At 35.6% G+C, this 11,411-nt stretch overlaps 1 protein-coding gene across 13 annotated transcripts in view; it reads right to left on the bottom strand.

Moving 5' to 3' along the window:
- Positions 1–4,377: 4,377 nt before the first annotated feature.
- Positions 4,378–11,411, bottom strand: part of ZC3H13 (zinc finger CCCH-type containing 13) — an 89,373-nt gene continuing 82,339 nt past the window's right edge. For 10 of the 13 annotated variants that reach the window (XM_032294701.1, XM_032294704.1, XM_032294705.1 and 7 more), the window contains 2 exons: positions 9,057–9,220; positions 4,378–7,161 (listed from right to left, as the gene is read on the bottom strand). In XM_032294701.1, coding sequence (XP_032150592.1) covers positions 6,991–7,161; positions 9,057–9,220 — 335 coding nt within the window. In that variant the 3' untranslated portion in view covers positions 4,378–6,990. The remainder of the gene's footprint in view (positions 7,162–9,056; positions 9,221–11,411) is intronic. The other 3 variants (XM_032294713.1, XM_032294710.1, XM_032294712.1) reach the window with 1 other exon arrangement.

Genomic DNA, 11,411 nt, shown 5'->3' with positions numbered 1-11,411 from the left:
ATAAAAAGACAAAAAATCTCCATAAAGTTTATTTTCAGTGAATCTAGGAGATAAGATATAATCTTCAGATGTCAAAATAGACATAAGGGCTGCCCAAACAGCTGAATTTAGCAGAAGGAGTGTGAGGAGGAAGTGAAAGGACGAAGTGCAGCAAGAGTCGAGAGGGACCAGGTAGTAGAAGATCTCAGGGTTCCCCTCGAAAGGCAAAAGCTATATCCCTTGTTTCTAACACAGGAGCAGGGAAGAGCTAATTGGCTGTGGAGTCCCTCCTGGACCTGGTTTGGTTCAGGGAAGGAGAGGAGGAAGAGCCACCTGAACATGCAATCACAAGGAGCCCATTTACATGAGGCAGCATGCTTCTGTGACATCAGCAGAAAAGATGAAGCATGTGTGTGAAGTCTGGAAGGCCACCATGGCTTATTTCCTGCAAACAATGGTATTAGAAGCCATTCAGTATTGAGTAATTAAGAAAAAAGGAACTGCCATAAGACGGATACAAAGATACTATTAAAAAAAAAAACAACGAAGAGAAATGAGCAAAAATTAACAGATCAATAATATTCACCATCTGAAAAATTTTGCAGAACAGATAAGTATTGTTCTGCATCATTTCGCCATAAACAGGCTGGACATGGTGGCTCACACCTGTAATCCTAACATTTTGGGAGGACGAGGCAAGGATTGCTTGAGGCCAGGAGTTTCAGACCAGCCTGAGCAACACAGGGAGAATTTGCCGGTACAAAAAAGTCAAAACAAAAAATTAGCTGGGTGTGGTGGCATGTGCCTGTGTTCCCAGCTACTTGGAAGGCTGAAGTGGGAAGACTGCTGAGCCTGGGAGGTGGAAGCTGTAGTGAGCCACGATCACATCACTGCACTCCAGCCTAGGTAACAGAGACACTGTCTCAAGAAAAAAAATTCAACATGAATATTAAAATCTAGTGATTCAATTGCCTCCATGAAGAAAGTCCATAAAACAAAAATCCAGAAGGAAGAGATGATGAAATAACAGAAAGAAAAAATATAAGCTCAGGAAAGGAGTTATAGAAAAAAAAAACACACACACTATGGGAAACCAAATGAGATACATGACAGGTAAGAAAATGGAGAAATACTAATGCAATGAAATGGAAGTAAAGAAAAAAAATAAACTGTTCTGGTAATGGTAGACTAGATAATTCAGAATAACTTCACACTAAAAACTGGAGAGGCTGGACAAAACATTTATTTTAAAAACTCTGCTTGAACACTGAAAAGCCAGTAAGATGATGAAAAATTCCTGGGCCAAAATTCAGGAGATGATATCCAGGGGTGAACCTGATATGTGGGGTCAATTTTGCCTTGGTGCCATTTAAAAATCTGGAAAAGAGACTGAGAAACTGATCACAAGTGGTGATGTCCTCTTGGGGAAGGCAGATAACACTGGCACACTGGCTCCATCAATGGAGGTTCTTATAAGCCCTTGCACTTTGGATCTAGACCCCAAAGGCTGAACTCTGCAATAACAGTGAGCTAAAAGTGCCCATGCAGAAAGTGCAGCCAAGACGCAGATCATCTTAGTTCCTAAAACTGGATTGAGATGTTTTCAATTTGACAGTGACCTCAGGCAGCTGACAGAAGCAAACAAAACTCGCGTCTAGACAACAGCATCTCAGACCTCAACATTTTTTCTAGAAACAATTTTGCCAACAGGATTTTGGCATATAATTAAAGATAACCAGGCCTAAGAGTAGAGAAGAAAACATGAAAAAGAGCCAACAGAAACAATAGAAACAGATTCTGAATTGGCATTAAATATTGGAATTGTCATACATATACACAGAAGTTAATTAACAAGTATAAAACTTGGACATTTTAAGCAATAATGAATTATAACCCATAAAATAAAAGTCCATGAATTCATACTAACATAAATGAATAAAGGGGAAATAAATGGGTAAGGAAATTCCTAAGTGTAGAAGAAACAATGGAATTAGTAAATCAGCATTTGGCAAGCACTACAGCAATACACATGAAATACACAGGGATAACTGATTAACATTAACATTGTTTTCTCTTGATGTTTACATGGTGTTATCTTTTTTCCATCCTTTTAAAGCTCCTTATGTTTTAGGTCAGTTGCATAAGCAAGATGTAGTTGCTTTTCTGCATTTTGATAACTTTTGTCTTTTAATTGGATACTGAATATATTTTCATTTAGCATAATTTGTGAAAACATTTGGGCTTACATCCATGTGTTTTCTATGTCTCACTGGTCTATATTGCTTTTTCCTCTTCTGCTTGCCTGTTTTGAAGTGACTGAATGTCTTTTTCCTTTTATTATTCCCTATTACTTTTGCTTTCAAATTCTAAACTTCAATTATCTGGGCACCAGTAATTTCTGTCCTACTTCCACATTACCCGACTACTTGTTTAGCCATTAACATTTATTCTAAAAGGAAATATTACATTGCCGCAGTAAACTAAAACAATCAGTCCTACTTTCCATGGAAAGCAACTAGAACATTAAATATAAAAGTTTTAACAGAAGAATTTGTTTTATACCCTACTGTGGGAAACACTTCCATGTTTCACAAGGCTTTCCCGAGATATATACCTATACCACCCCAAATGGTAGCCACTAACAGCTATTTAAAAGTAATGACAAACAAAAATTTAAAACTCAGTTTCTCAGTCACACTGGCTACATTTCAAGTGTTTAATACAAGCCACACGAGGCTTGTACTGGTCATGTTTTTTTTGGGCAGCACACTTACAGCACATTTCCATCATTGTAGAACATTCTGCTGATCAGCACTGTTCTAGACCTTCTCTCTAGCAACCCCCACCCCCTCCACCCAATGCTGAGCCACACTAATATTTCTGTCTTGGAATTCACCAAAGCTTTTTCCCTAAGCCTTTGCATATTCCCATCCTTCTGCCTAAAATACTCCTCCCCCTTTTGTTCTTTGCTAGCTTTTCTTTTTTAAAAACTCCTATATAAGCCCTTCTTGATAATCTGAAGTAGTAACCAACTCCCAGTTGCTACACTTATTTCTCATCTCAGCCATTTGGTTTATTCTGTCATTGCAATCACTGCAATTTACATTTTATTCATGTCTGTTTACTTCCCATCTTTACCTAAGCTACTCCAATTGTACATTGAATTATACAAAATTATAACCCATGAAATAAAATAGAAATCTATGAGTTCATACTGACATAAATAAACGAAAAAGGGAAAATAAATGGATAAGGGAATTCCAGTAAGTGCAGAAGAAACAATGGAATTAGAAAGTCAGCATTTGGCACTACAACAATACATATGAAATACGCAGGGATAACTGATTAATGTTAGTTAATGTTAGATTAGTTAATCAGTTAAATGACAATTGTACGTTGTAGTAGCTTAGGTAAAGATGGGAAGGAAACAGATATGAATAAAATGTAAACTGCATAGTTACATAACCTATAATGTGATAGGTTACATTTCTATCACAGTATAACCAGAAGGTGGCTAATGGCTGTAATCTGAACACTTTGGGAGACTGAGATGGAAGGATTGCTTAAGGTCAAAAGTTTGGGATCATCTGGACAACATAGCAAGATCTTTTTTTTTTGACTTTTTTGAAATAGGGTCTCATTCTGTTGCCCAGGCTGGAGTGGAGTGGCATCATCACAGCTCAGTGCAGCCACAAACTCTTGGTCTCAAGCAATCCTCCTACCTCAGCTTCCCCATGTAGCTAAGACTACAGACATGCACCACCACACTTGGCTAGTTTCTGTATTTTTTTATAGAGGTGGTGTCCCACTTTGTTGCCCAGGCTGGTTTTGAACTCCTGGGCTCAAGTAATTCTCCCGCCTTGGCCTACCAAAGTGTAAGAATTACAGGCATGAGCCATGATGCCCCGCTGCAAGATACTACCTTTACACTTTAAAAAAAGAAATTAGCCAGTTATGATGATGCACACCTATAGTCCCAGCTACTTGGGAGGCTGAGGTGGGAGGATCCCTTGAGCCCTGGAGTTGGAGGCTAAAGTGAGGTATGATCCTGCCATTGCACTCCTGCCTGGGGGGAAATACCCTGCCTCTGAAAAAAAAGCAGGGCTGAGCATGGTGGCTCATACCTGTAATCCCAGCACTTTCAGAAGCCAAGGCAGGAGGATGGCTTTGAGGCCAGAAGTTTGAGACCAGCCTAGGCAAGACTCGATCTCTACAAAAAAAAAAAAAAAAAAAAAAATTGAAAAAAAAAAATCTGAAAGAAACAGCTCAATAAAGTTGAGAAATTATGTTTACAGATCCAGGGAGAAAGTTATTTAATAAAAGTATTTCACCATTTAAACTATGGATTCCCCAGAATGTCATTGCATTCAAAATACTCAAATGGAAAGATCAACAAAATTAATGAATAAAGAAATTTATTAGAGATTATTAAAGAAAAATGATAAAATAAGGTTAAGTCCTAGATCAGATTTAAATACGTTATTTAGAAATATGGCTATATAATTTATGTAGGAAAATCAGTAAAAGGGAATATCCTTAAAAGCGGGAGAGGTTCATTTAACTTTTTAAAATAGCAAGTTGAGGTATAAAAGCATCATCAACAATAGCATGTATCTTACCTTTACACAATTGGGACAGTGAGGAGCAAACTGGGATATTCTATGAATGCCACAGATTTTCAAGTTAATAAGTCATAAATCCTAACGTAGTCATGGGCTAGATGAGGAAGACAACCTGCAATTACTGGTCAGAGTGAAGTGACGGGTCAGATTTTTCAGCATATAAAGTTACTAGTTAGATATGCTTACAAAACTTTGTTAAATGAAGTTTATTGTCAGTAGACCCTTTACTAAGTGGTGAGGATAGCTGCCCAAATCATCAAACAGCTAATTATGTGTTAACTCTCATTTATTTTGGATTGCAGGGATACTCTTGTCCTTTATCTATCTAGACAATTCCTTATTACCAGCAGCTGGAATCCAGTTGTGCAATTACGGCAACTGGACAGACTTGAGCCATCAGTTATAAGATAGATGACCTTTAACTGCCACTAGCAAACAATTTACAGACTGGAAGACTGTTTACAGGAATACTAGTTTAACTGAGACTTTAATTATGGTCCAAGAGCTTTTATAAAAAATGCAATTAAAAATTTTGCTTTAGAAAAATTTTATAGGTATATGTCACAAATACTGAGAATAGCTGAATTAAAAGAGATTGTGACTTAGTACATTTCCACTGGAAACATAAAGCTCTGAATGCTGTGACTAAGTAACCAAAGGAATAGTTCTAAATTTTCTTTTGTAACATAACAACAAAGATTTCAAACTGAAAGAAAACAGGTTTCATTGAATGACAGATTTAACTACATAGTTTTCATTCTATAAACAAATAACTTGTGAAATATCCCTGAAGTCACTGGACAAATGGAAAAACCATTATTTGTGTCATATTCCATAATTCTGATAACTAGGATTAGAAATTTTAGGACTTTAAATCTTTGTGCTATATTATCCACTAAAATCAGGGAGTGGCTTCCTAAAGGGTATTCATTCTCTGAGGTCATTTTTTTTTTCTTTTTTCTTTATTCAAAACAGTAAAGGAAAAGGACATAAGGAAATTCTGATTAATTTTTTCTCCTGCTCTGTTTGCAAGTATACATGCTTTCAAAGTCATTTGAAAATAAGACCATTTTCTTTGGCGGGTAAGTATCTTGTATAAATTAACTATATAACATGTTTCTTGAACAGAAACTACACCACTGTCATTACGTTACCTATAGAGACAAAACTGCTAACACAAGTAATGTAGGCTTACAATTATAACAAAAACCTGTGAGAGGGCATGATAAAATTCAAATTTTGATTGGTTTCTTTTATTATTATCACTACTACTGTCTGCCCATAATTTCTGTGGCCAGAGTCCATTTCAAATCCTTCTAAGGGTCCACTTCATGAGTTGAACATACACATACAGAACAAATTACATACTGCAATTTTTAAAAGTAAATCTGTTTTACATAGTCAGCTGGAGGCAGTTTAATATAATAAAAAATTATAGCTCTAACAAATATGATAGTAGACTATTAAACCTCAGGTTACGTTAGATTTGTTAACTCTCGGTTTGCTTTGAGTATTTTTTTTCTTCAAAAGCCACATTCTAAGAAGATGCCTTAAGTATTAACGAGCTATATGTGAAGTACATCAACTCTGTTTAAGGCAATACAACAATAAGGACACAAGCAGTAAAATATCTGAAGCATGAAACTGTAATGTTCATCACTAATGTTTTAGAACATCGGGAATAAGATTAATGAAGAGCAAAGTAAATCTAAAACAAGGAAAGGGAAGTTACATTTATTAAAAATAAAAATAGTACACAGTCTCTGATAACAAAAAAAAGCATTTAGAGTCAAAAGACATCTAACATACATTGTAACAAAGCATACATATTAATTTTTAAAAAAAAAAGACCCATGAAATAATTTTTAAAAGACTTTCAAAAGGAAAAAAATATTTTGGCTCCTTTCTGCTAGAGATTCACCTACAAACACACCATGTTAGCTATACCAGCATTCCCTTTCACATGGTCTGTACAACGCGGTGTTGCACCATGTGAGCAATTACTTTGATGAACACATTGTTTTTGAATAAAATTGTTGCTTCTGTATGGATGATCCAGCATAAATCACTGGTTCAATTTCACAAAAATATTCATAGGCTGGAAGAGCAGTGACAACCGTTTTCCAAAATCTTCAGTTTTAACAAAAGGCGCAGAATAAACTACTAAATCTAGATGTTTTCACATTATTTTGCATGAGTGTCAAGTACTATGTAAAAATTAATGTAAAATCTTAAGTTAGCCAAAACTAGTGTCTCTAAAGATCAAAATTCTTCACGCTTTTAGCGTGGCTGATAAATCTTTTCTGCCTTTGTCACTAATAATGCTTTTCAAACCAAAGAACTTTGTTTACGGAAGACAGTAACAAAAATACCATATTGAACTTCAGTCTTAAGACACACACAGTTCCTGCTGGATACTGGACTGTGAAAGTTTATTATCTTCAGTCTTTTCATGTCCTGGGGCATGGCAAGTAGTCTTCCGCTTAAATAACCGAAGACTCAATCGTAATAATTCATTGTCTACCACTGGAGCATTCGTGTATGCTTGTTTTACTGTGCCCTATTTAAGAAACAAAAACAAATTTTTAAAAAAGATGTACATTATGAGTTGACAGTAGGAAAGATGGGCAGGTTAACCTCTACCCAAAATAGCAAAGTTATAAGAGTATTTAATTTTGGATATTAAATTAGTTTTATTGGATTTCAAAGCAAAATTAGAAAATGTATTTGGGCTCAATGGCTCTTTGAAAATAAACTTTTAGAGGGCACCTAGTCTAACCTCTTGCTTAAAGTAGGAATCCTCTCAACAATTTCTATCAGGTAGTCAACCACTTTTTACTTCATCATTTCCAATTTCAACACAAACAAAAAACACAATGCACATTCTACTGTTGAATGGCATTATTTCTTCCATGTGATAAAAGCTCTTCTATGGAGCTATACTGTTAATTCAATCTCACTTTTACTTGACAATCCTTCAGTTCTGCAAAGATAAGTGTCATGACTTCCTTCTTCATATTGTTTTTCCTCCTGTAAGCCAAACATTCTAAATTCCTTACGAATCTTTTAATGTCCCATAAAAAGTGAGCTCAAGGATTGAATAAATACTTTAGAAGACAGCTAATCATGCAGTATACTGAAGAACTACTACCCCCCTTATACTAAAATGTGTATCTATATTACTGTGACTTAAAGTTACATTAGCATTTTTTAGAAAGTTATTGTCATAGAGGATGGACCAGGGAATGTTACAAAATAAAAAACAAAGAAAAGTGCATATTGAAATGGGGGGGGGGGGTGGGCAAAGGAGAATGACTGTAGTAATTCTGTCAAAAATAATCTTGAGTCAGACCTTTAAGTGAGGAAAACTTGATTATACAGTTCAGATGTGTTTAAATAATCTCCTATTCCTTGTATTTGTTTCCATTTTAATCTTTGGAGATAAACTAATTTTTCTCTTTTGAAAAACTTAATTCCTGCCTCCACCTCTCCCAGCCCTAAATCTGAGTGTTTTTCTTTAATGAAGTTACGTTTTCTTTAGCAATGTGATATAGCCAAAGATAATTCTGTTTTCCTAATTGTCCCCCAAGTAAAAAGCCAGTGAAGTTAACCATTTTATCATTACTCTAAACTTGCTAAGCAAAGAATCACACCAACTCTCTTTTGTCATACAGGTTGAGTGCTCCTTAACTGCAATGCTTTGGATCAGAAATAGAAATGTTTCAGATTTTGAAATTTTGTTGGATTCTGGAATATTTGCATTACATTTACTTACCCAGTTGAGCATCCCTATCTGAGAATCCAAAATCTGAAGTGCTTCAAAGAGCATTTCCTTTGAGGGTCATGTCAACGCTCAGAAAGTTTCGGATTAGGGATACTCGATCTGTACTGCCTATACCCATCCACCCACCACCCCAAATAATAAATCCCAGTTTCTTAACTTTAAAAAGTCTAAAATGTTTTCATCTTGGGTTTACCAGGTCTCATTAACAGATTTCCTCCAAATCTAATTTCTATTTCTCTTATTTCTCAATGTCTTTATTCTTCTCAAATGCTTATATATAATCACTTTTATTTCCCTTTCTTCCAACTTTGTACATTCTCATAAATACTACTTCCATAAATATCCACAACACTCTAAGGAAATTTTCCTTAAGTTTCAATTTAAATACATTTTTGTAATATGTTTGCTTGTTGAAAGAAGCTTTTCACAAATAAAAAACATTTAACAGAAATAGAACATTTTAAACTTTCATTATTCACACCAATATTCATTAATACTATTGAAGTAAAATAAAGCGTATTATAAATTTTAATGGCATTCTTTCTTTTACATGTGCAAAAGATTAGGAAACCAAACTGATAAAAACATGCAATCTCAATTTAAAGCAATCAAATGAAAAATATGCCATCCACACTATTCATTTTGTATTTTTTCCAAGGAAATAACAGTACCTTCTCATTTTTAACAAGCTGCTTTCGAATTGCAGAATCGCGTCTGAAGCATAATGCCTTACAACATGGCCCAAGATTACTAAGCAGACTTGCTCTTTCTTCTTTTCGCAGTAATGCAGCCATATTGAGAGCCCCCAATTCATGTTCAAAGAGATTGTCTCCATCTTTCAACAAAAATAAACATGCATTAAGTTTTACTAAAATAGAAAAGCATTATCAACTACTTAACTGAATATTCTACAAATTCTATACTTTATTGAAGTTAGCACATTGGTGGAAATTATTTCATATTAAAGGCAATATATTCTCTGTGAAGAACCTTCAACATCTAGTTATGTTGGTAATCTCAAACAAGAATAAATAATCTGATAGTCACTTTAAATTTATTTAAAATATAAGAAAAGCAGACTGCAGATCTGGAGGTAGAGCCCAGGGAATGTCTGTTTGTTTTAATTTAATTAATTAATTCATTAATTAATTGAGACAAAGTATCTCTCTGTTGCCCAGGCTGGAGTGCAGAAGCAGGATCTCGGCTCACTGCAACCTCCACCTTCCTGGTTCAAGTGATTCTCCTGCCTTAGCCTCCGGAGTAGTTGGGATTACAGGTGTACGCCACTATGCCTGGCTAATTTTAAAAAATATTTTTAGTTGAGATGGCGTTTTGCCATGTTGGCCAGCCTGGTCTCAAACTCCTGATCTCAACTGATCTGCCTGCCTCGGCCTCCCAAAGTGCTAGGATTACAGGCATGAGTCATTACCCCCCGCCCCTGGGAATTTTTTTAAAGAACATTTTTAAAGGATGTTTTAAAGAAATGTTCAAGTTAAGAATCACTGAAGTCTAATTCAATATACTGCTTACTATCAACTACTACTTAAGAGTTCTAGATATCAAGACTTTATTATAGCAAGACTCAAATGTTTTAACAATATTCAAGTCTGTGACCTCTAAAAAAATTAGTTAAGAAAGTGGTTAAGTGTTAGTCAGACAACTTGCAAACTTTGTCCTATATTTGGTCATTATAAAAACCTGGGACAATGTATTAAATTAAAATCATTTAGGTTTAAGTCACAACATGCAAGGGAGGGGAGAAAATACTGAATATAGAAAAAAAAAAACCCAGAATAATTAAGGAAAGATATGATAAAATATAAAGAGGTTGTGTTAAAAATAGACACAAGGTCAAAATAACAGAACAGGACCAGTCAGTAATCCAAATAAATAAGAGTCTGCCAAGTGTACGAAAGATAGCAGGTACTGTGTCTATTCATACAACATGATCAAGCAAGTTACTTTTAGAACCCACAAAGAAAAGCAGTAAACGCCTGGGAGAAAATACAAGACACATTTAACTGAGAGCAAAATAGAGCTCCATTACATAGTTCATTTCAATTTTCTGGGTTGCAAAGTGTAAGTACCGAAATTAGATAATTAACAAGAAACCAGTCTTATGTAACATACCTAGTCAATAGGTAAGTAATGTAAGAAAGGTGTAAATCTACAGAAAAGCTCAAAACTAGTTCTCGAACACTGTAGTCTATCAGAATCAGCAGAGGAGCTTTTTAAAAAACATTCCCTGGGCTCTACCACCAGATTTACAAAACCAGAATCGCCATAGTTGGACTAGAATACCTTAAGGGAAAAAAACGGCAGTTTTTCAGATGATTCAGATATACCCATGTTTGTACCAACCAATGATAAGTCATATATGCACATGCAAAACAAAAACAAAAACATAAACTACCATTCCACCACAGATATAAAAGAAATGCACTGAGCCTATGCCCTTTCTTGAAAATTGTTCATTAGCACAAATTCCTCTTTATTGGCATCCTTATTTTTGGCTTTCAAAACAATAAATTACAAAACACACACCTGCAAATCTCCTCAGGGAGTATATAACATGTCTAAATTTCCAGTATCTTCATAGTTTTGGACTGAGCAGCACAAAATTACTCAAGAAATTGACTAAATACATTCTTGAGAAGTAAAATAAAGGAGCCAAAATAACTGGAAAAGTTTAGCTCAAAAGAACTTAACCAACAGAGAGTAGAAGGATAGTTAGTAGAGTCTGGGAAGGATAGCGGGGGTGGGGAGTTGGAGGGACGGTTAATGGGTCAAAAAAAAAAGAATGAGGCCGGGCTCGGTGGCTCAAGCCTGTAATCCCAGCACTTTGGGAGGCTGAGGCGGGTAGATCACGAGGTCAAGAGATCGAGACCATCCTGGTCAACACGGTGAAACCCCGTCTCTACTAAAAATACAAAACATTAGCTGGGCATGGTGGCCCGTGCCTGTAATCCCAGCTACTCAGGAAGCTGAGGCAGGAGAATTGCCTGAACCCAGGAGGCGGAGGTTGC

Source organism: Sapajus apella, unplaced genomic scaffold (assembly GCF_009761245.1).
Source record: "Sapajus apella isolate SASKATOON/1434 unplaced genomic scaffold, GSC_monkey_1.0 scaffold32, whole genome shotgun sequence".
Classification (NCBI taxonomy): domain Eukaryota; kingdom Metazoa; phylum Chordata; class Mammalia; order Primates; family Cebidae; genus Sapajus; species Sapajus apella.
The sequence above is the reverse complement of the archived record's forward strand: the minus strand, read 5'-3'. Positions and strand labels throughout refer to the sequence as shown.